General features: G+C 33.3%; 1 protein-coding gene across 4 annotated transcripts in view; it reads right to left on the bottom strand.

Moving 5' to 3' along the window:
* COG6 (component of oligomeric golgi complex 6) overlaps nucleotides 1-27,007 on the bottom strand; it is a 140,319-nt gene that overhangs the window by 74,434 nt on the left and 38,878 nt on the right. For all 4 annotated transcript variants that reach the window (XM_002824197.4, XM_009248592.3, XM_009248593.3 and 1 more), the window contains exons 12-15: nucleotides 25,563-25,654; nucleotides 20,669-20,786; nucleotides 927-1,058; nucleotides 467-634 (exon numbers count right to left, since the gene is read on the bottom strand). In XM_002824197.4, the coding sequence (XP_002824243.3) occupies nucleotides 467-634; nucleotides 927-1,058; nucleotides 20,669-20,786; nucleotides 25,563-25,654 (510 nt within the window). The remainder of the gene's footprint in view (nucleotides 1-466; nucleotides 635-926; nucleotides 1,059-20,668; nucleotides 20,787-25,562; nucleotides 25,655-27,007) is intronic.

Genomic DNA, 27,007 nt, shown 5'->3' with positions numbered 1-27,007 from the left:
AGGACTCAAGAACTCAAGTGATTGGTATAGCAATTTGTAATGTTTTGCCTAACACTGGTTTACACATAGATAAAAATATATCTGTCCTCTGTAACACATTTTGCATTATTAACTATGCAGCTTGAAAAATATAGCATATTATTCACAGTTCAGAAACTAAAATCCACATACAGAATAACTGTTCAAATTAATCAGAAAAGCTTCAATCTACTATCACATATTATGGTATGAATCAAATATTTTAAACATTACACATTCTGGTTCTCTAAAGCTGAAAACTGAAATACTGAATTTGTGTGTGTGTGTGTGTGTGCGTTGTGTATGTGCATGTGTGTCCTTTCATCAGATGATATGAAGGGATCTATAGGAATTAGGTCATTAAAATTAGTTAAGCCAATAACTTAAAGCTATCACATAGAGAAAAGGATTCAATCATAGTAAATAGTCATTTTATAGAAAAATTTACCTGAAACTGGAGCATTTCCAGACGTCTGTCAGTGAATTCAAATAGAGCTAATGTTGTCTTCATCATATACAGTGAATTGACCATGAAAGTGGCCATGTCAGCTGTGCCTAAATTGCTGGCTGATACAGTACACATCTGTAGGAGAGGATCCAAGACACATGATAAAACCTACAAATGAAAAATAAAATGAATTCTTTATTTCTCAATCACTGATATGGTCTTGGGTTAATGATACTTAATGCCAAACTAATTGGAAGGAAGCCAATTTATAGAAGCACGTAGGAAAAGATTAAACATAAATCAATGCTTTTTAAGTTATGATAACTGGTTTAATATTTGATGGAAAATCAACAGTAAGAAAGGGACTGTCGAAGTATATGAATTACAAAATTCCAGAATTGAAACAGAGTGTACAATAGAAGAGCAAAAAACAATCATTAAAAATGAATTTATAACATACCTGCACAAAATCAGCTTGACGAGCATCTAATGGTACAACTGAAGAATCGTGAGATGCTAAAACTTCACGCAGCAACATGAGTGTCTGATTTAGTGCAGAACTTGGTCCAAGATCAGGTGGTGGGAGTTCAATCTAAAACAAGAGATGATTTACCCACTCCTTATATTTTTTCCACTAAATTTTAATGTATAAATGTAAGTTCATAGTAAAAAAAATGTAAAAGTTATAAAGCACAGACTCACACATTAGAAACCTATAATTTATCAATAGCTTACTTTGAACTATATTAACAGCACACAAAGTGAGAGAAAAGTTCTTTGTCAGATTATCTCAGAATATGTCACCTTGTACTCTAAAATTCAAAAAATTAATTTGAAATGTTAGTGTTCAATTGAATTGTAGAATTACATTTTAATACGGATTTAAAATGGCCTACTGTTTTATTTTTTAGCCCAAATCATAAGAAAAAAGCAGTCCATAGACCAGCACTATCCCAACTATAATATAATTGAGAAATGTCACCTACTCTCAGGCCCAAATCTCAGAGATTTTAGTTCAATATGTATAGGTTAGGGGTTCAGGAATTGACAGTTCAACAAGCACCCTAGGAGTCTCTCAAGAAGGTAATCCATGGGTCCCACATTTTGAAAATCACTTCACAGAAACAGTATAACATTACCATTAATATCTTGGGCTCTAGAGTTAAACACATGAAGTTCAAATCTTGGATCTATCACTTACTAGTTGTGTAATCTTCAGCAAGTTACTTAACTTTTCAGAGCTTCAGAGGGACTCTGTAAATATTAAATGAGATTGTTGCATGGCTGAGTAACATGCCTTGCACTTACTAAGTAGAAGGTATGCCAAGTTCACTATCCTTATTTGGTGGCACCATGATACATAAAAAGAAGTGCCTATGAATTTCTTTAAAAATATTTTCAGAATACTTACAATGTTAATAAAGTAATATTTTGCAAATTTTTAAAAAATAGCACTTAGAAGACAATGTAAGAGACTACATCCTAGTGGCAGGTAGGCAGAAAGGTGTAAGAATTTTCAAATATCGGCATTTATTATAAGATTGTTTCATGTAGAAAGTTAATACCTAAGTGACATCACCAGGAATAGCAAAGTAAGTATGTCCAAAAATACTCTCTCCTTCATAAAAACAAGAACAAAAAAACATAAAACATGCAAACAAACAAGAAAATACAGTCCATGCACAGTATGCACAGAAAAACACCTCAATAGAAACATTCTCTGAAGTCCAGATGTTAGATTTACTAGACAAAGACTTTAAACAAGCTATTTTAGATATGTTCAAAGACTGAAGAAAATCACGTCTGAAGAACTAAAGTATGAAAACAATGTCTCACCAAATAGAGAATATCAATAAAGAGAGAGGAATAATAAAATATAACCAAAGAGAAATTCTGGAGTCAAAAAGTACATAACTGAAATGAAAAATTAACTATAGGGTTTTTGTTTTTGTTTTTTGTTTTTTGACAGGGTCTTTCTCTGTCACTCAGGATAAAGTGCAGTGGTGCAATCACAGCTCACTGCATGCTCGAGTGATCATCCCACCTCAGTCTCCCAAGTATTAACAGCTAGGACTACAGGCACATGCCAACAAGCCTGGCTAATTTTCTTTTTTGTAGAGATGGTAGTCTTGCTATGTTGCCCAGGCTGGTCTCAAACTCCTGGGCTCAAGTGATCCTCCTGCCTTAGCCTCCCAAAATGCTATGATTACAGGTGTGAACTGCTGTGCTTGGCCTTACAGCAGATTTAAGCAGGTGGAATAAATACTCAGTGAACTTAAAGATAGGAACTTAAAGATTATCGAGTCTGACAAACAGAAAGAAAAAGAATTTGAAAAAATGAACAGAACATCAGAGATAAGACACCATTTAACAATGTAAGTATAAAGGGGAATCCCAGAAGGAAAGAACAAAGAAAAAAAGGCAGTGAAGAAACAATGACAGAAAGCTTACCAATTTTGATTTTAAAAAATATTAATCAACATCCAAGAAGCTAACTGACCCCCAAGAAGGATAAACTCAAGAGACCTACAGCAACACATGTCATAATCAAACTGTCAAAAGACAGATAATCCTGAAAGCAACTAAAAAGAAATAACTCACTATGAACAAGGATTTTTGACAAGATCAATAGCTGATTTCTTACCAGAAAACATGCAGGCCAGAAGCCTGCATATTGGATGACATATTCACAGGCTGAAATAAACTCTCAACCAAGTATTTCAAATTCAGCAAAACTATTCTTCAAGAATAAAGGAGAAATTAAGACACTCCATAAAGGCAAAAATTCTTCACTAGCATACCTGCCCTACAAGACATACTAAGGAAAACTGGACACTAGAAAGTAACTTGATCCACATAAAGAAACAGAGCACTGGTCAAGGCTCCAACAAAGATAACTATAAAAGACAGTTTTAATGTATTTTTGTTCATAACTCTAATTTAAAAGAAAACTGCATGAGGCAACAATTATAAGTCTATGTTGATGGGCATACAATGTAATAAGATTTAACTGTATTAATAACGGCATAAAGGAAGAGGAGAATGGAGCTATATAGGAGCAAAATTTCTGTATACTATTCAAAGTATGTTGTTATAAATTAAGATGCTAATTGTATCCCAGGGCACCACTCAGGAAATATAACTAACCCTATACCCACATACATATATGTTTAAATAAGGGAATTAAATTAGTAGACTAGAAAATATCTACTCAATGTAAAAGAAGTAACAGGGACACAGAGAAAAAAAATCATTTAAGACATACAGAAAACAAAAGGAAAAATTGCAGACATAAATTCTACTCTACCCTCAATTAAATTAAGTGTAAATGGATTAAACATGACAATCAAAAAGCACAGACTAGCAGATTAATTTGGAAAACCACACCATGTACCAACTATATGCCAACTTCAACAGACACACTTTTAAGACAAAAATAAATTAGATGTACAAGGATATATACAAGGATATAAAAAGATATACCTTGCAAACAATAACTGAAAGAAAGCTAGATTAAATTAGCTACACTAATATCAGACAAAACAGACTTTAAAACAAAAATTATTACTAGAAATAAAGGATATCTGATAATGATAAAAGGGTCAATCCATCAAGAAAATAAAATAATTATAAATATATATGCACCCAACAAAAAACCCCAAAACACATAAAGCCAAAACTTACAAAATTGAAGGAAAATATTTCTTGGGTGAAGAGATACATATTTCAAGTTCCACAGTTTCTTCAGTTTTGTCTCCTTTTCTTTCATTAAATTCAAATAAATGTGAACTTAAAAAAAAACCTCCAGAATATGATCTTATCTTCACAAAAGTATTCTATTTATCACTCCTACTTAAAATGATATCTAGACTGTTGTTAAACTGATTATAATAAAGTTAACTAATGTTATTTCGAAGAAGAGGGTTTTTTAAAAATTTTCATCTTTGTGCTCTTCTCCATAGTTTAAATTATGTATAAATATATGCATATCAGTTTTACAAAATTAATAGAGTGATCTCTCTCTGCCCCCTAAAAGAAACTACCAACTACCAAGCAGTTAATAACAGTTAATTCAGGGTGACAGGATGTAGAGGAGTGTTATTTTCTTCTTTGTGTTTCCATTTGTTTTTAAAATAAATATACATTTAATAGAAATCAACATACTCATAATTCCAAAAATCTAAATATAAAGCTATTCCATATATGTGCATGCATATACATAAGAAATATAAACTGAACAGAAGATACTCAAAAATTTTTTCAGTGGAATCTTTAGCTTAGAACAAATCAGAAAGACCTGCTAGCATTCTAATAGCTATAATATAGAAATAGACAGCTATAGAAACCAGAGCAAACACATTATGTGTCAGTTCCCAATACCTTTCATAAACAGAAAAAAAAAATCTAACAAATCCTCCAGGGAAGCTAGATGAGGAGTACAGCTCTAGTAGAACTATAAACCTTGTATGATTAAGAACCTAAATGTTTAATGTGTAATTTTCTCTTCTAAGTTATAAACTATAATATATAGTATGTGTGTGTGTGTGTACATATATACATATACATATAGAAATAGAGAGACAGTGAGTATATAGTGTCTTTTGGAAGCAATAAATATTAAAAAATTTTTTTTTTAATTTTAATAGCTTTTGGTGTACAAGTGGTTTCTGGTTACATGGATGATTGTACTGTGGCGAAGTCTGAGATTTTAGTGCACCCATCATCCAAGTAGTGTATATCGTGCCCAATATGTAATTTTTTATCCTTCACTCATCCTCTCCCCCTTCTGAGTCTCCATAGTACATTATATCACTCTGTGTGCCTTTGTGTACCCATAGCTTAGCTCCCACTTATAAGTAAGAACATACAGTTTTTGGTTTCCTATTCCTGAGTTGCTTCACTTAGAATAATGGCCTCCTGCTCCATTCAAGTTGTTGCAACTTCTTTATCGACTGATTGGTTGATGGGCACTTAGGCTGGTTCCATATCTTTACAACTGCAACCGTGCTGCAATAAACATACGTGTGCAAGTGTCTTTTTTGATATAATGACTTCTATTCTTTTGGGTAGATACCCAGTAGCGGGATTGCTGGATTGAATGGTAGATCTTTTAGTTCTTTAAGAAATCTTCCTACTGTTTTCCATAGAGGTTGTACTAATTTACATTCCCACCAGCAGTATGTAAGCATTCCCTTTCACCATATCCACACCAATATGGTTTTTTTTTTTTCCACTTTTTAAAAATGGCCATTCTTACAGGAGTAAGGTGGTGTCTCACTGTGGTTTTAATTTGTATTTCCTTGATTAGTGATGTTGAGCATTTTTTCATATGTTTGTTAGTCATCTGTATATCTTCTTTTGAGAAATGGCTGTTCATCTCATTTGCCCACTTTTTGATGGGATTATTTGGTTTTTTCTTGCTGATTTGTTTGTGTTCCTTGTATTCTGGATATCAGTCCTTTTTCGGATACGTAGTTTGTAAATATTTTCTCTGTGGGCTGTGTGTTTCCTCTGATCGTTATTTCTTTGGCTATACAGAAGCATTTTAGTTTAATTAGGTCCCATTTATTTATTTTTATTTTTGTTGCACTTGGAAGCAATAAATCTTAAACAAAAAAACTTTCAAAAATTAACACAAGAGATTTTTAATTGCCAAACAAAACAGAAGACCAATGATGTAAAATTTACACACTGATAGGAGAAAGTTGAAAGGAAATTTTTTTCTCCCTTGAAATAAGGTCTTTAAGGAGTTTAAATTTAAGGCTAAAGTCACACTTTGCCATAGTTAGAGTTGATGGTAAATCATTGCAAGTGAATGCTACTTGAACTCAAGTCATTCAACAAACTGCCATTCTATGAGGTGCTTTTACACACATCCATTAGATCGGCAACAAGGTAAGAACCACACTTCTAAAGCTAAGTGAAAATTATGGCAGTTTTTCAGATAAACAAACTTTGTGACTATAAAATCCTGTAGCAGAATAACAGAAAGAAAATCTGAGGAGGAGAAACACCTCACTTTTGTCATTTTAGTTTCATTTTGTAAAATTCACTTCTAATGGTTAAACTTTGTAAGAGACAAGTCTATATTTCTTTTTTTTTTTTTTGAGACGGAGTCTCACTGTGTTGCCTAGGCTGGAGTGCAGTGGCATGATCTCGGCTCACTGCAAGCTCCACCTCCCGGGTTCATGCCATTCTCCTGCCTCGGCCTCCCGAGTAGCTGGGACTACAGGCGCCTGCCACCATGCCCGGTTAATTTTTTTGTATTTTTAGTAGAGACGGGGTTTCACCTTGTTAGCCAGGATGGTCTTGATCTCCTGACCTCGTGATCCGCCCGCCTTGGCCTCCCAAAGTGCTGGGATTACAGGCGTGAGCCACCGCACCCGGCCAAGTCTATACTTCCTTTGAAGTCCCTCCAATGCATTCTTGCACTTACTTTATACTAACCATAGTTTCCCTTAGGGAAGAGACCCTCTTTACTATGTCTTTCATATCTCCATATAAGGCTGTGGAGGCCAAACACTAGAATTAAGTGGGCCTTGTTATTTAGAGAGCCTAAAACAAGTAGTAGCAACCATTAGAAAAAAACAATGTATGAACTTCATGTAAAACAATAATCATAATACAGAAATTCCTATAAGCTTTAAGCTGTGTAGAAAATCCAAGTTTATTCACACTCCACTTCCTTGGAAACCTGTCAGCACCAGTAAGTGAGTGGCAGATGCATCCTCAGAGTGATGTGACTGGGAGAAAGAGGTGTTAATATTATCACTGCTACTTATGCCAGGACTTGAGCTATTCATAGAAATCTTACATACTGACAGAAAGTTGAAGAAAATGTGAACTTTTGCCTTACAAATAAAGATTTCCCTCTTTCTTATTCTGAATATTTGACTTTTCCCTCTATTTTTGTCATGATCTTAAACTCTCAAAAATCTTAACTAGAGTTGTAACCTGACGTTGGCCACATGACACTTTGCTGAGTATCTACAGCAGGCATGCAAGTACTTGCTCAGGCAGGTAAGCTTTGTTGCAAACATGGCCACATTACTTCCAAATACCTATATCATGGATATGTACCACTAACCTAAGCACGTTCATGTGAATGAATGGATACAAAATAACTGGTTATATTCAAAGCATACTCCCTTAGGGACAATAAGCAAATATCTTTGCTTGTTTTTAAATCCAAAGTACAAGGCTACTAAAATGACATGTGAGAATGTCTACTTCAAATAGATCAGACTCCTTATTTCAGGCACATATCTTCTTAACTGCTCTATCTTTCACAACGTTTTAAGCATAATGGATATCAATAAAAACTGTTGACTATGGTCACTTACATTCAATTTATGTTCCTGCAGCATAGTTACAACATAAAACATATACATATACCATTATATATTTAATCAATTGTTTTGAAATACCAAGGGACTAAACAGTAAGTCATTTCTTAATAAGCCTCTGGACAATAGACATGTTCCAACAGTACTGTGACGGAATGTTTTGTCATTATAAATGCTATTTAATAGGGAAAACGAACCAAAATAATTCATGTAAAACTGGCTTCTGCATGGAAGAATGGGATCCATAAGTACAGTATTAAAGATGTTTCCAAAAAAAAGAATTAACATTTTATTAAGCCCCAATAATATGTTAAATGAAAAATGCAAGATACACATCAGGGCTGGGCATGGTGGCTCACACCTGTAGTCTCAGCACTTTGGGAGGCCGAGGCGGGCTGATCACCTGAGGTCAGCAGTTCAAGACAAACCTGGCCAATATGGCAAAACCCCGTCTCTACTAAAAATACAAAAATTAGCTGGGCACGGTGGCGCATACCTGTAATCACAGCCACTCGGGAGGCTGAGGCTGGAGAATCACTTGAACCCAGGAGGTGGAGGTTGTAGTGAGGTGAGATTGCACCACTGCACTCCAGCCTGGGCCACAGAGTGAGACTCCAGCTCAAAAACAAAAACAAAGACAAAATTGTATGCACATCATGTGTACAGGTGTGTGTACACTCATATTTTTAAAAGACTGAAATATTAAAAATGCTGAATGTTACCTATAGTCATGTTTAAACTTTCTTTATATTGCTATCTTCAAAATGAGTATTTTGTAATGTGAAAAAATAATCTAAAAACTGTACCATGTACTTTACATGTGATCTTCATTTAATCCTAATGAACCTAACGTATATATTATTCCCTTTTTGCAGAAGATGAGCAAGACTGATGAGAAGGAGGAGGAAGGAATAATATCAAATTTTATATATGAGGAAACTAAAGGAGGGACAGATTAAATAACCTGCCAAAGGTCCCACTGTTCTTAGAAGGGGCAGAGCTTAGACTCTCACCCAAGCATTGACTCCAAAGGTCACGCTTATAACCACTACACCAAAGTGTTAATTTTGATTTTCACAGGTGATATTTTTACTTGAATTCTATAAAGTTAATTTTTTCAGAGAGGATGCTGTAGATCTTAGATTCTTCTGTAGGGAATCTATGATAAGGTGCTATTAACAACTGTTTCTTAAGATCATGACCACATTGAAGTCTATGAGCACTAATGGCCCCAGTATCTTACAACCTATTTGAGGCCTTCTTCAAGTTTACATAAAGCATCCTTTCTTCCTAAATGTTTTGCTACATTGAAATTTTGCTAGCTAATTTTATATCCTTGTGACTCATACGCTTTAAACTTTTCAAACCGATGATTCTTACATGTTACAGGTGGAGGAGGAAGGCAGACATCTTTAAGAATATCATTGAGTTTACCATTTGTTTTTCAAAAAAAAAAGATAAACATGGAAAATTACAGAAACAATTATAGATTAATAGAAGCCCACTCATGGGCTCCAATGTAATCTTAAAGAAAAGTGTAAAATTAGATATACTGTTTAATAAGTTAAGATTTTTTAAAAGACAGAAATTAGCATTACATGGTAAGGTTAAAATTTTTCTTTCATCAAAAACAAAAGCTAATGTCAAAAAAAAAAAAAAAAAAGAAAAGAAAGAACCAGCTAATATCTTCACTGCCCTATTTAAAAAAGAAAAATCTTCTAAAGAACTTAGAGTTTGTATGAAATACAAAAGGGAGTGGGAACAATAGTTATCACTTTTTGTTTTACAAACATTAAGTGGAGGTATTTAAGCATTAATACTATCCAGTTAATCAGATCAACAACCGAAAAGTATTCATTGATTTTTTTCTTTTCTTCATTTCCCTCATTTAATTTACTGAATTATCTCTATACCATTAAAAATATATTCCAAATGCAAATGCTCCAAACCATCCTATGCTACTGCTCTATAGTAGGCCACTTTTGCCAGGTTTACTCTAAGAGTCTCCTGAGTGGTCTCCTTTCTTCCAAATTTGCTCATCCATACCCACTTTCCATTCTCCATACAGCAGTCCCAATGATATTTTTAAAATGCTTTCAAAAATGAAGATGTGAGACCAAATCTTCAATGGCTTACTCTTGCACTCAAAAACAAACTGCCTTAAAGGTATGTGGAAACAGAATCAACAATCAAAATCAACTCTATACTAGAAATACATATGTGGAAAATAAAATTTAAAAAGAAAAATAAGTTTCAAAAGCATCAAAAAAACCATTCAATATCTGGGAATAAATCTAACAAAAGATGTACAAGGCCTGAACACTATAAAAGGTTAGTGAGATAAACTAAAGACCTAAGTAAATGGAGAGATATACGATATTCATAAATTGGAAATCTTGGTATCATTAAGATATTAATTTCTCCTCAACTGATCTATAGATTTAATCAAAGCCTCAGAAAGCTTTTTTATTTTAAAAATGCACAAGTTGATTCTAAATAAAATAAAATCAATGGAATAAATAATCTAAAATAAATCAATGGAATACACAATTACCAAACAAATCCACATACATGGTCATGTGATTTATGGCCATTTCCACTTCACTGCAGTGGGAATGGATGGCCTTTACAATAAATGGTGCTGGATCAAGTGTATATCCATATGAAAATATGCACAATAGCAAAGATATGGAATCAACCTAAGTGCCCCTCAACAGATGACTGGATAAAGAAAATGTGGTGTGTGTGTACATATAACACATATATGTTATATTTGTGGACACACACATATATATGTTACATATCACATATACACACACACCACACATATACACACACATATATACACACATACACTCACACCATGGAATACTATTCAGCCATGAAAAAGAATGAAATCATTTCTCTTGCAACAACATGAGTGGAACTTCAGGCCATAATCTGAGGTTAATAAACAAAGTCAAATATTGCATGTTCTTATAAGTGGGAGCTAAATAATGTGTACCCATGGACACAGAGTAGAATAATAGACACTGGAGACTCAGATAGGTTGGGAGGGTGGGAGGGGAATGGGGGATGAGAAATTACCTACTGGGTGCAATATACAGTACTCAGGTGATGGTTACACTAAAAGCCCAGACTTCACCACTACATAATATATAAATGTAACATGACTGCATTAGTATCTCATAAATTTATAAAAATTAAAAATAAATAAAAGGAAAATGTTAAAAGGAACTATTATGTATGGAACATCCACCAGGAAGTAGGCACAGGCTTAGCAATTAGGCAGACCTGGGTGTATATTCACCCTTAGTGACTATGTGACCTAGGGCAGGTTAATCTACATTGACTGTGCCATAATTCTTTGTTTTACATTTAGTAAAAACTCAATTACATAGTGACAACTTATTGAAAGTCATAATGATTGGAAAAGTTAGAATTTGAGTACAGCTCTATCAGACTCCAAAGCCCAGGATTTCTCCTTGAGCTATATATTGCCTTTCTAATGTGGAGTCCCATCAATTGCTCACCCGAGATAAGTATCCCCAACAAACTCAGACTGAATCTTTAATTTAAGAAAGGCTATACCTGTATCACAGCACAAAAACCACCTGCAACTACACCACTGGTACTAAGACAACCAATTATTAAATATCAACTTAACTGAAAAAAAACATAAAAGTCTCAGGTAACCTAAGAAATACATATGCAGCTAAGGACAAAGATGACTGAGAAGATTAGCTTCTAAGGCTCTTCTAGTTTTTCAATCTATCAAACATCTGTTGAAGACCTACTATGAGAACATGGTATTAGGTATCCAGTTATATTTTACCAGACATTACGACATGGATCAAGGCCAAAGGCAAGAAAAATTGAAAGCAAGGAAAATAAAGTAATTTAAACAACACGCACACACAAATAAAACTTGACCCCTACCTTCATACCATACTCAAAAATTTGAGATGGATTGAAGGCCTAAATGTGGAAGCTAAAATAATCAAGCTTCTTAGAGAAAAATACAGAAGAATGTCCTCATGACCCTGAGATAGCCAAAGATTTCTTAAACAGGACACAGAAGGAACTAATCATGAAATAAAAGCTTGTTATACAAGACTGAATTAAAAATTGAGAATTTCTGTTGATCTAATACACGACTAAGAGAGTGAAAAGACAGTTCAAAAAGTGATAGAAAGTATCTGTGATGCTTATTATTCCATAAAGGACTTGTATCCAAACACATGTTTGAAAACTCTTACAAGTCAATAAGAAAAAGGTAACAACCCAGTAAGGACTCTCTGCAACAGTCTTTAAAAGACAACTTCAAAAGAAAGTACATCCAGCAGCCAATAAACATGAAAAATTGTTCATCACCATTAATCTTGAGAAAAATGCAAACTACAAGCAAATGAAATACCACCACACACTTTCTACAATGGCTAAAATTAAAAAGACTAACAACATCACGTACTGGAGAGAATGTGGAACAACTGAAACTCCCACATTTCTGGTGAAGTGATCTAGGACAATTACTTTGGAAAAATACTTAGCAATATCTAGTAAAGCTAATCAATCTTATAATCCAGATATTCCATTTCTGGGCATACATACAAGAGAAATAAAAACTTAGGTCCACCAACACATGTATAAGACTATTAATAATAGCTTTATTTACAATATCCAAGAACTAGAAACATCCCAAATGTTCCTCAGTAACAGAATGAGTAAATTGTGGTGAATATATTTAACGAAATTACTATACAACAATTAAAAAATGAACTACTGAACATGCAAAATATATGAATCTTACAGATATGCTAAGTCAGGGCCAAAAATTATACACTGTATGAATCTATTTACATGAAGTTAATAGCAGGGAAAACAAGAGACAGTAGTCAGACAGCAGTTTACACTGGGGTTAGATATTGACTGGGAAGGGGAAAGAGGATGCCTTCTGAGGTGCCAGAAATGTTTTATATCTTATCTGGGTGATAATTAATGAGCATATGCAAATACAAACATTCAACTAACTATATACTTTAGACTTGGGTACTATATCTGCAGTTAAAAATAAAGCTCGGCTGGGTGCAGTGGCTCATGCCTATAATCCCAGCACTTTGGAAGGCTGAGGTGGGCGGATCACAAGGTCAAGAGATGGAGACCATCCTGGCCAACATGGTGAAACCCCGTCTCTACTAAAAATACAAAAATTAGCTGGGTGTGGTGGTGCATGCCTGTAGTCCCAGCTACTCAGGAGGCTGAGGGAGGAGAATCGCTTGAACCTGGGAGGCAGAGGTTGCAGTGAGCAAAGATTGTGCATTACACTCCAGCCTGGTGACAGAGTGAGACTCTGTCTCAAAAAAAAAAAAAAAGTGAGCTCATTTGTTCTTCTTCTTCTTTATATTATTGTACATACTAAACATCAAGTCTTATTATTATGAAATACTTATTTCAAAATTTGAATATTTTCTAAGTGACAAAGTTGAAGTATACAGAAAAATTTCACAATTAAAAGCATTTAAAGGCCGGGCATGGTGGCTCATGCCTATAATACCAGCACTTTGGGAGGCTGAGGTGGGTGGATTGCTTGAGACCAGGAAATCAAGGCCAGTCTGGCCAACATGGTGAAACCCTGTCTCTACTAAAAATACAAAAATTAGTTGGACATGGTGGTGGAGGTCTGTAACCCCAGCTACTCAGGAGGCTGAGGCAGGAGAATCGCTTGAACCCAGGAGGAGGAGGTTGCAGTGAGCCGAGATCACACCACTGAACTCCAGCCTGGACGAAAGAGACAGACTCCGACTCAATCAATTAATCAATCAATAAATTTTTTAAAAAAAGCATTTAAGCTACTGAAAACTTCATATTCCATATATTAGAACCTCTCTTTTTTTAAATGTGTAGAGCTATACACAAAAGTCCTCATTCTTCTTGTGACTATTTACTTTTTATCCCTTCTGTAGTTTAGGTGCTCTGACTTTTACTAGAGAAAAATAAAAAGGTTGCACCATAAAAATTCCAAAAGCTGTTCCTACAACTTCAGCCCATTACCAACTTTAGTGTTATTCTTTCAGCTATCTTCCATTTAAGGTCCTATAATTTTCTGTTGTGTAGCTTCTTAGAAGGCCCTTCGCCCATTTGCTTTCAAAAAATAAAGATTTGCCAACCAAACACTAAGTCCTCATATTTTTAAACTAATTTCCTCATTCTCTCTCTATACATATTTAAAATATATATATATAAAGGAGTATATATATATAAAAGAAGTGTGTGTGTGTATATATATATATAAAAATATATACATTCTTTTTGCTCTAAGTGCATACATTCTAGTAATTGACAATATGTGGAATTTAAGTTTTTAAGTCAATAAAATTGTCCAAGATAAAATTAAAGACTACAAACTAACATGTTTGAAATAATTTCAAATTATAACTTATTTTACACACTTTTATTTTTTTAAATATTAAAGCATTTCAGATAAAAAAAAATTTGGTTTGTTTGTTTTTCCTGGCAGAATCATCTGTAAGGAATAATGTAAAACTCAAACTATTCAACCAGAACAGCACCTCTCAAACTATAATGAGCACATGAACCTCCTGGGAATCTTATTAAAATGCATAATTTGATTCAGTAGGTCTGGAGCAGGACCTGAGATATTTGCATGTCTAGTAAGCTCCCATATGATGCCCAAGCTGCTAATCCACATACTATGCTATGAGTAGTAAAAAGAGATTCAAAGCAGTAACCATATCCTAGAATTTAAATGACAATTTATTTAAAGAATCATTTGGGGTTTGTTTTTTTTCCTCCAGAGGACTGGGCAAATCAATCCTGACTACTATTAATTTGATATGGGTTTCATTTAAGACAGGCTATATCCTTGCAATTAGAACTGTACTATTACTATAGTGAGAAATAATTTTAGAAAATGTCAGTTTAGCCTAAATTGATACAACATTGTGTCTTTTGCAGTATAGATACATATTCTCTTTAAACTTCACTAGATTTGCAGTTATGAATATTTCAGGAGAGCTTGATAAGAAAGGACGTATGCCTACTTGAATACTCAAGTGCTTCAAACTGCTTTGTTAGGGAAAAGGTACATCTTTCAATAAAATTATGTCCTTGAATTTTCTTTTTTTCATGCTGGATAAAGAATTAGCTCCCAAGTATGTCTTTTTAAAAGCACAAAAGCAATCATATTTTTAAAAATTCCTCTCTGGCTATACCTTTATTTTAAAAGCTATTCTTTCTAACAATTATACTATGCACTTAAAATTCTATTAACAAAAATTTCCACTTGGGTGCTTTGCTAATGAAGAACATTCTACAATAAATATTGTTTTCTTCATAAAGCTACAGTGTTTTTAGAGGAAGCGAAATCATTTACAAGAAGCAGAATAAGTAAAAGATACAACTAATATAAAATTATGGAACATTAAAATTTGATGAAAGGAAGATATTCTTGCAAAAAACCTGAAATGGCTGTAGATACAAGCAACATATGAGTTGTAAAGAGAATCATAATACAGTCGCAATCTAATGTAAAAATAACTCTAAATATGGCCCAGTTAACATCTGAGAAAAACATCCAGGGTTCAACTAGTAATAATGACAACAAAAACAACAACAATAATGATCAGAGCCCATTCACTGCTATAAACTCACATAAGCTGCAATATTGATTGGTAATTAATAAATTCAGATTACAATTACTTTCTTCCCTCATTTTCATCCTATTCTGTTCAAAGTTTTAATTGGAAGATGTCATCCTTCAGTTGCCTTTTACTATGCATTACAGATGACCCTTAAACAACACATGTTGAAACCACAAAGGTCCACATTTACATAGATTGTCTTCTCCCTCTGCTACTCTCTGAGACAGCAAGACCAATCTCTCTTCTTCCTCCTCCTCAGCCTACTCAATGTGAAGACAATGAGGATAAAGACCTTTATGATGATTCACTTCCACTTAATGAATAGTAGATATATTTTCTCTCCCTTATGATTTTCTTAATAACATTTTCCTTTCACTAGCTTACTTTATTGTAAGAATACAGTATATAACACATACAACAAAAAATGTGTTGACTGCTTATGTTATTAGCAAGGCTTCCAGTCAATAGTAAGCTAATTGGCAGTTACATTTTGAGAGTCAAAAGTCACACGCAGATTTTTTCAACTTCACAGGGGTCAGCATCGTAACTCCCATGTTGCTCAGGAGTCAACTGTATGTTTTCCTGTTTTGCTGCAACTTTCATTTTAACTTTTACATGACTAATAAAATATATAGAAATTTACTATTAGGGGAATAAAATAAAATAAATGGATAACCACTTGGGAAAGAATAAGATACTAACTTTTCAGTCTGAACAATAATAAACTTCAGTAGATTAAAAATTTGTTGCAAAAGTGAAACCAGGGCCAGGGCCAGGTGTGGTGGCTCACACCTGCAATTCCTGCACTTTGGGAGGCTGAGGCAGGAGGATCACCTGAGGCCAGTAGTTTGAGACAAGCCTGGGCAACATAGTGAGACCATGTCTCTACAGAAAAAAAAAAAAAAAAAAAAATTTAAATTAGCTAGGCATGATGGCATGCACCTATAGTCCAAGCTACTTGGAAGCCTGAGGCAGAAGGATGGCTTGAGCCCAGGAGTTCAAGGCTGCAGTGAGCTACGATCCTGGGCAACAACAGTAAGACCCTGTTGCTTAAAAAAATAAATAAAGTGAAAACATAGAAACACCTAAGAAAATACATCTAAATAAATGTATTAAACAATCTATCATTTCCCCACTAATAGATGCTAACTTTATTATATATTAAATTCTAAATGTTTTTTCTTGTGGGAATACTTTCAAGCATGGAATGCTCCCAAGGGAAAACAACTATAAAAAAAGTTCTATTGAACTATAAAAAAATTAAAAGTTGATGTGTCAGAAAATACTACAGGCAAATTTTAAAGGCAAATGATAATGTGGAGAAAATGTCTGTTATATATGATGGAGTTAATATTCTTAATGCATAAAGAATATCAGAAACGAACAAGACAACCCAATAGGAAAATGGCAAAGGACTTGAACAAGCAATTCACAAACAGCCAAAAACATATCTTAAAATGTTAATTCTCACTAGAATCACAGAAATCCAAATGAGAAAAACAACAAAATGTCACTTTTGCTCGTCATGTTGGTAAAGATTTTTTTTTAATGTCCATTATCCAGTTTTAGCAAGAGTTGGCACTTTTTCAGTAGGAGGTAGTATGGTAGATTTGAGGAAATGGGTGAAAATAAGTAAGGTAAATGTGAGTGGCTGCCAAAGGACAATCAGTATTTGCTGGACCTCCTGGAGGGGTTTCCTGATGTTGGAGACAATTTTTAGTGACTCCTGTCTGTATGACGTAATTTTCTTTAGCAGAGCTCAGGAAAAACTGAAAAACTGAATTAATTCAAGGTGGTTTTGCAAAGTGAATGTGGTAAAATGGCAAGGGTGCAAGAGATTTAAAGCTAATGGCAAGATAGTGATGGAATATAGGCCAGCAGAAAATGAACTGAACCATTCATGTTACCAGTATTTATTGAGCACCTCATGAGCTGGTATATAAGAAAATTAATTACATTTGTATATTGATCTTTTCACCGACTTCACTAGAATTCATTTTCTGGTTGTACAGCTTTTTAGTTGATTCTCCTAGGTCTTCAAAATAGACTATCATAACATCCATAAATAATCTAATGTCTCCTCCTTTAAAATATTTACAATTCATTTCTTTATCTGGTCTTTCTACCGTGGTTATTATTTAAAAGTACTGGCAAGCATTCTTGTTCTTCACTTAAATAGAAGAATCACTAGTGTGTCAATATTAATTATGATATTGGCTGTTAGTTTTATTTCTCTTTATATGGTTAAGGAAGTATTCATCAATGACTTATTTATTAAGATTTTCCCCAAAATAATCAAATATGAGAATATAAAATTTATTTTATATACTCATTTAGTATATTTCTTAACACTGAAATATTCTTATATTCATGTAATAAACCATTCTTGGTTTTAATATATAAATGCTGAATTTTGAAGTTTTAAAACTTAAAAAGTGACTGATCTATGGTTTTCACTACTGACTATCTTTAAAAGGTTTTATGTCGGTGTTATACTACCTAAAACAAACTGGGAAGCTTTCTATATTTTTTCATGTTCTGGAGAATTATCTGTTCCTCCTAAGTATGAATGAAGTTCTCTATATAATCTGAACTAGGCCTGGCAACACGTTCTTTAATAACTTTTCTTCCTTCCTTAGGTATATTCACACTTTCCACTTCCTTTTGACTCACATTTTACCAATTTATGTCACCTTAAAAAGCATTCATCTTATTCTGATTTTCAGATGATTAGTACAAAACTGCACATGGTACTCTCTAAGTTTTAATTATCATCTGTGGCTTGTCTCTAATTTCTAAAAACTTTTAATTTTCTTTTTTTCTTGATTAGACTTGTTATAAGTTTGCCAATTTTATCTTTTCAACAAATAATCAATTCTGCTTTTGTTTTCTAATTTGTCACAGAAATTTAATTCCATCCTTTCCATATATCTTTATTTTATTGCTCTGTTTCAAATTTCTTAATACAAATGCCTAATGCATCTATTTTCAGTCTTGAGGCCCATATGTTTTCTAATTGGTAAAGCTTTGGGTAATATGCTTACCCATGAACTTTTCTACGTACTACAATCTGGCTCCTATCTCCACCACAGGACTAAAATTGCCCATTTAGGTCACCTATCACATATATATTGCCAAAGATAACAAGCCTCCTACTAGAACTCTTTAAAAGCATCTGTCATTATTAACCATGCCCTCCTTCTAGAAACTGTCTTCTCTTGGCTTTTCTGATAAAACCTTATCCTAATTTTTGTCCTGCCTCTCTGGCCATCCTCTCTCAGCATCATACTGTTGACTTTTTTCCTTCTCTTAAACGTCAGCGTTTCCCAAGACTGTGTCCTGGTAGCTCTACTCTTACAAAAAAAATTATTCCTAGTGACTTCATCCAAACCCATGAATTCAACTATCTCTTATATGTAAAACTCTCTAAATCCAAATGTATCACTCCCTTTTAGATTAGACCAATTCCAGAGGGATCTCTCATAGGCACCTCAAACTCATCTTATCTAACTTAGACGATACCATCTTTATCTCCCAAATTGTACCCTCTTTCTGCATTCTAGATATTTGTGATTAGCCTAGGAATTATTCTAGATGAATCCCTCTCAATAACCCACATTCAGTCATCAAGTTTTGAAGATTTTACCTTTACCCTTCATGAATCTGTCCCCTCTTGCCTATTCCCAGTCTTTCCCTTAAATCATGTATGAATAAAAACAGTTTCAATACTCCTTTAATTTTCCTATTTCCAATCTAGCCTCCCCACTTATATATATAAAACACATCACTTTACAAGTGATATTTTTTAATAAATGAAAAATTTGTTTATAGGTAACTCATACTCATGTTCTAGCATATTCTATTTGTTTCTTCTATTTAAGATGACCTCTATGCACTCCTTTCCTCAACTATCTAAAGCCTACCTGTCCTTCAAAGTTCAACTCTATTACATTTCTCTGTGGAAAGCTTCCTCTCTGTAAAGGAGTACAGATAGTTTGCTAAATATACTCCTCCTCTGGTGCTACCATATACGTATTGTAGGCACGTGTCTTTCATAAATTATAGGATTCTATAATAACCAGACTTATTTGGTCATTTTCCACTAAAGGAGAAGCAACCTTAATGAGGCCAACAGATGCTGAGTGTTCATCCTTGTACTCTCAACAGCTAGCACATATTTGTTCATGTTTAATGTTTGTGTATCATGTATAAATTATTTTAGAAGAGTTCTGTCTAAATAAGAACTCATAATAACAAATATAACCAGAAATGATTGTTAGTAAACTGTTGATGCAAACAGAAATACACAAGGCAAGAAAAATAAAGGTAGATATTCCAGCTCCACAAATTCATGTTGCTTTTCCAAATGAATCTGAATCATGCATGTGGGTCAGGAAGTAGACTCCTATTAAGGCTTAGGAAAGTGAAGACTGAACTTAGGAAAGTGAAGATGGACCTGGTATTCTGGACTAAATTGCTACTGTCTATTTTATACCATATTACAAAACTTGGGGCTAATATAGCTAGCCTATTAGATAGAGTAGTACAATTAAAAAGCCAGTATGGTGATTGTGACACATCCTTGAAAAACTCATGTTCTCAATAATGAAACAAAAATAAAGAAGGATTTGATCATTGTAAATCTATTTCTTAAGGTCCTGCCAAAATACCCTGCTCAATTTAAGATATTAGATCTTACAGGACTCTTTGAGGATTCTGTTGTTTGTTTTTTTGTGGGATGTTTTTCCTTGTTTGTTTTCATAAATAATTATGTAACTCAGAGGAGCATACATTTCATAAGGACAAAACTGTAACATCAGGGGTAAAAATATAAGCTATTTGGAAAAAAATATTTTGTAAGAGTTCTGGTTTTCCAATCTGTATGTCATCTTAGCCCCCAGCTAAATACAATAAGTTTGCTTTAATTATACAACTTCTGTGACAGAAAAAAATGGTAGTAAAATTGGAGCCTGAGACGCTATCTCCAATTATAACTCAATGTTATACTGTTTCAGGAACAAAGACTATAAACTTAGGTCCAGTAAGCCATCTCAAAATGAAAGTTGTTGGTGACAGGAAGAACTCAAAAGAACACAGAATGTAATGGGAAAAGTTTTCAATCAATACAAAAATCATTAAAACATCTTTAATGTGAAACATTCACACAATTTAATAATTACATTTTTCAAACATACCTTGTCCATTAATTTACTTGCATGAAGACTCAAGCTATTGAAGAATATTTTTTTGCTTAGCAAATGCATTTCTTCAACGGTAGTCAATAATGTAGTTGCACTATTTCCAACAATACCACTAAAAGCAAAGAATATTTCAGGTTGCAAAACAGAAACTGAAACAAAACAGTTCCTTAACTGAGTAGAATGCTTTAAAAAGATCTAGATTTGAATAAAAGTTTTTATGTAAAATATAACCTGTGAATTAAAAATACTCTAATTTCATATTTTAAAAATCAGGATTTTTGTTTTTCTTTTGAGTTAGGTGATGAAAAAATAAAAACAAACTACTATGTTTTCAATATTTCACAATCTCTTTTAGCAAAACTGTGGGTCAGAACAGATATTTGTAATATATAAAACCCTATCTCTATTTTTCCTCTATTAGAGTAAATATATGTCTCAATTATCTAAGACAGTTAATTTTAAGAAGAGCACTGAATCAACAGCTCTATTGATAAAATATTTAAATTGTATAAATACTGAGTTATTCTTTTAATTAAAACTGTTATACTATATCAATAACACACCTATAAATTAGAGTTTCTCAATTTTTATACAGCTGCCTACAGAGCAGTATATTTAGACTAACTGAAAAGTCTGATAATATTTTGAAATAACTAATTACATTAGTACATTCCATAATCCTCAATTTGCTATTGTATAAGGCTATTTCTTAGACCCATTCAAGGAGGTTTCCCATTTTTGCCAAGATCTAAGACAAGTATGTACATAAAACAATTCTCATTTTTTTCCTCCTAATTCACACACTAAAAGTGATTTTAACAACCTTCTAGGGAAAAAGTTTCTTGTGGTTATGAAAATATGCTGTAATCCAGTAGGGAATTATAATTTCTAAAGGCCTAACAACATCTTCCATGCCTAAAAAATTTTAGATTGTTAAAGATGAATATAATGGCATTAAATACTACTAAACAGTAAGCTAAAACACAGCAAATTTACTGATAAATCATATACCACATATGACATATTATAAAAGCAAATACTAATATTTGCAAATGTAATATTTCAGTACAATTCTGAAACCAAAATAAATTAGGTAAATTCTTACATAGTTCATGAAAACAATGCAAATTATTAGTAAAGTGCATATATATATAGCAAATAGCAAAATACTAGCAAATTACTAAACCAGCAGCCATAATACTTATATTTTAAAGAAACAATAAGTATTTCAGTTAAAAATATTGTAAGCCAAATACTAAAATAAACTGGATGGAATTCCCACACATGCCTGCACATGCAATAAAAACAAGTATTTCTCTGAATAAAAGTGTACATCAAGCAACAGACGAAGCAAATTAAATGAAAACAAATAGAAACAATTTAATGAAAAATTTGGAGAGAACGCAACATACATTTACATTCATTTTTTTTTAATTTGGAGTTATCAGCTGTACTTTGCAGTTATTCAGATCTAGAATTTACTAACTTTTATTGAACACTCATTATGTTCCAGTAACTGGTACAGGTAATTGTAGATGTTTCTTCTGACATTTCATTTCATATTTCTATCCAACATGCTTATACTCCTATCACTTGATTTTTCAGTTTTAGGTATTATCTACAAATTCCTTGATGTAGAAGATGAGAGTTAAACTCTCTTATACAATTCTCCTCCTCCACCACAACATACCCAAACTTCACCTTCCCCAGGCTTCCTAATATAGCCATGGGCACAGAGTTCTGGTAAATAACTATTCAATGTTTACATCATTACACTCATGTAAATACTATTCAGAGCTGACCAAAGAATCAGGGGTACCCAAAACAAGCCAATGAACAGGCTATTGAAGAAGATAAATCCCAGCGTGACAGCCAAGCAGCTTTCAGTAGGCCTAAAGGGCAACACATCTAGACTGGAGGGGAATGAGGGCTCCAAGAAGGGTATCAGACAGGGGCAGGAGAGAGGCGGATTAGGCGGATTACTTGTTGGACTATATGGTGAGACAATGCAATGTTGAGTTCTCTTAAATAGCTTGGATCCAAAGTAGTGATAAGGGCATAGGAAAGTAAACAAGTACAAAAGCCAAGTGTTTATTAATTCCAGGGAGAAAAGTTTTACAGGAAAGGATATATAATCCAAGCATGCTCGAGTCCCTGTTTCCTGGATTTTATATCTTCCTTTTGTTGGGAGTTTTAATGTATGAGAGGTAAATTTTTTGAGATCTTGCATGCTTCCTGTTTCTTCCCCAACTTCACCGCTATTCCTTCCCAGTTTTCTTTGTGGTTTCTCCTCTTCTTGACCTCAAAATATTGGAGCTTTCCAGGACTCAGTCCTTAGCAACCATTCTTTATCTATACTCATTTCTTAAGTCATCTTACCTACTCCCATGGCACCACATGTTATCTATTTTCTGAAAACAAAGACATTTTTAGCTTCAGCCCTGATTTCTCTCTGTATTATTTGCTCACTCAAAATCTCCTGTATGTTCACAGATACATCAAATCTGATAAGGCCAAAACTGAACAGAACTCTTCATTACCCACCACTCCCATCCACCAGCTCCTTTCCAGCATTCCCCATCTCAGCAAACAATACCATTCACCCAGCTGTTCAAACCAAAAGCCAAGAATTCATCCTTGACTCCTCAAACCTCACTCTATCTAGTATGTATACATGTCCTATTGGCTGTGACATAAATTATCTCCAAAATCAGCTACTGTTTACCATTTCTAAGACCATCACCCTAGTCTAAACTCATCATCATCTCTTCTCAGGACTACAGACTGCTTTCTAAATATCTTCCTTATTTCCCTTTTGTCTCACTACACTACATGATTCACAGAGTATCCAGAGTAACCTTATAACACAAATCTGCTCAGGTCACTCAAAACCCTCACATTTTCCCCAATCTTATCCACTCAGTATAAAATCGAAATATCCACTATCGCCTTCAAAATCCTGTGTGAGCTGGCCTCTCTCTACCTTTCTGATTTCATCTCCCCCTACTCCTTCCAATTCACTACACTCCAATTCCTGGTCTTCTTTCTAGTCCTCCAAAATGCAAGCTTTTCCTAGCTTCAGTACCAGAGTGCATTTTTGTCCTGGACACTCTTCTCCATGATCTTTTCATGCCCAACTCCTTCATATTATTCACATATGTATTCAAATATCACCTCTATCAAATGGCCTCAAAAATAGTCACACACACCTATATCTCCTCATATATGATCACTGCCTATACTTTCTACTTCCTTTTTCCTACTTTATCTTCAGTACCCTTATCACTACCTAGAATTATTATTTTATACCTGCTTGTCTCCACTACTAGAATGTAAGTTTAAGCTCTGTTTTGTTAATTACTGTTTCCTTACCACCTAGAAGAATGACAAGTATACAGTCAACTTTTTAATTGACTAAATGAGGAAATGTGTGAACAAGTAGAAAAAGTACATGCAAAAAATCAATAAAAAAAGATTTTAATTGTCATCTTCAATATCATCTTCAAAGATAGAAAAATTGTAATTCTTAGAGCCTTAAAAAACCTATTATCATCTTCAGAATATGAATTATTTTATTTCTAGCATTTTCTACATTAGAAACTAAGATATCAATATCTTTAAATAATAAATTTCATGTAGTCCCATCATGGACATTATTAAACAATTTTAAAAATTATTTTACCAGCATCTTTTTATAACACAGCATTTGCTATGTCTAGCTTTCAGCTGCCCTTGTGTTTTCTAAGTATTTATCATTCTCTTATTATAGGATGCTATAATATTACAACTGAAACTAATTCATTGCTTTTGAATTATGGGAATGATGACAACAAGTTTATATCTAAAATATTAAGGGACTAATCCAAATCCTATCTCTGATCAGTTTTGTAGACTACAACTTGTTAGTTTTGTTTGAAAATCTACTAGTAAGATGTGAAATCCATTTCTTAGCTGTTAAGTTCTGGGTGGCTACTCTCTGTCACTAAGGGGTAGGTGATAATCTTACCACAGTTTTTTGGTACTCTGTAAACTAGTGCTACCTGAACCTTTCCTGGTAATGTTAGTTATATTCTTCTTAGATTTTTAACAGTTGGCCTACTATTCCTGATACTGGCATACTGTATAACAAATAACTTTTAAATAATTATTTAATGGAAAAATATAAAAATATCAAAAATATGGCTTGGAAAGACATTGTTTTAACATAACTACACATATAACAGTCTTACAGTGACAGTTATAATAAAACTCAAGGGTACACCACCAAAACACATAAGTAAAGCAAAAATGAATGCATATTTTGGAGTCAAAGATCACATTTTATATAAGACAAGTGGTTCCTAATCAGATAAAGTTGCTGTTATGTAGAGAAGATAAAGCTATGGTTCTATTTCATCACTTACAGTAAACTAAATGCTAAAGAATTTAGGTTATTTACATCCAGAATAGAACGTTTCATTCACTATGCCCTATTGTGAGTATATGGTAGGTTATTTACATCCAGAATAGAACATTTCATTCACTATGCTCTATTGTGAGTGTATGGTATAGTTGCTTTAGTTGCCTTGGATGTCTTTTACTAATGCAGGAAGACTCAATAAAGACTTACATTATAGACTTACATTGTTATATAAGGGGTGTGTGTGTGTGTGTGTGTGTGTGTGTAGTTAAGCTTGGAGAAAAAAGCAGAAAGGAAATAACAGACCTTAAGGCATAGCATGTATAATATGCATATAATGATTTACATGGTGTGGAAGTCCTACTAGTTATGCTTAGTCTATACTTAGTGTATAATTACCATATACAATATAAAAAAAACTTATACTGTGCTCTAACTGAAAGAAATATCACATTGGATTTAGCAAGCACATTTTGCCATTCTACTTACCTGATTGTATGGTGATAAAATTTGAGGAGATTCGAAATTTTATATAATAAAACTGCCCCAGGTTCAGCAACTATTACTTGCTCAATTCGAACCTATTAAAATACGTGAGAGGAAAGTTAACATTTCTTAAAAACTTTTTTTCATTAATAACATATGGTATGAATAGCATAACAAAGATAAAATTTTATTACTGCAGAGATCACAAAATGCCTCCTAAATAATTTCTGAGTAGTAAGTCACAGAAGATGGTAAAGTAACAAACATTTTAACAGAGATATACTCTATAAAAAAACTGACCCATTATTTGCAGAATTTGGTTCAAGGCAGTTGTTACCAGAAATATTAATACATTGAGATCATTTGAGATTTATCACCAGTATAGAATGGAATTTGGTTCAATACTAAATTGCAAAGGCAACTGCTACACCCCTAAAACAGATTATCAATGAAAACATACTGCTTTATTGCCAAATATTCAAGAAAAAAATAAAATAAATTCCAGTCTATAAATTATCATATCAAGTTTGTCTATTAATCAAAGAACAGAAAACTAGGCAAATCTTGAATTAGCACCAACATATTTGCCAAATTATAAGACTACCAGGGAAAAATCAGATCTAGTTCAAGATTAACTTGATCTGCCTCAAGATTCAGCAAATATGAATCTTTTCTAATTAAATTCCATCCCTCACTGATCCTTCTTTTATATTCTCTCATTAATGAATACAATCTAAACTACACTAATAAATGCTTACTGAAATATTGTATGTGTCCTTAAGCTACTGCTTACATTCTATCTTCCTGCTTTCCTAACTAGTTTCTAAATACAAATACAGTATAGACATTATGTCTTCTGCCTATTTTACATCTCTGTAGCATCTGGTAGAACAGTATACACACAACAGATGTTTAATAAGTGCTTTTAAAAATTGAACTTTCTCTGTATTTAGATTTTGGCATATGTCATAAAACAAATGTGATTTGCTAAAATGAGATTTTATATCTGCATACAAAAACCTCTTAGATTACAGAAATCAATTTACCTTTACATTAATATGTTTATGAACTTGACTGATCTGTTGGTATAGGTGATAGACTATCTAATTACCACAATACCATGGATCATGAATGGCATTTGAACTTAAAAAATATTATTTTTCCATAATTTATTTTTAAATCAAGGCCTTAACAGTGACTTAAATTATACGTTACATCAATAAAAGTGATATTTTCTTAATTTTAATATAATTATTACAGCAAAATATGAAAAATGTTAATTGTAGGCAAACAGCTCTTTACTAGCAGATTTTAAACACCATCTCAGCTATCTGGCCACCTGCCTTCCAGAATTTTGAGGCACCAAGAAAATATTCTTAGTTCTGACTCCCTTAAGAAAGAGAGAAAAGAGGGGAGAGAGGGAGAGAGAGAGAGAGGGAGAGGGGGAG

This window comes from Pongo abelii, chromosome 14 (assembly GCF_028885655.2).
Source record: "Pongo abelii isolate AG06213 chromosome 14, NHGRI_mPonAbe1-v2.0_pri, whole genome shotgun sequence".
Taxonomy (NCBI): domain Eukaryota; kingdom Metazoa; phylum Chordata; class Mammalia; order Primates; family Hominidae; genus Pongo; species Pongo abelii.
This window is presented reverse-complemented; position numbering and strand designations above follow the sequence as displayed.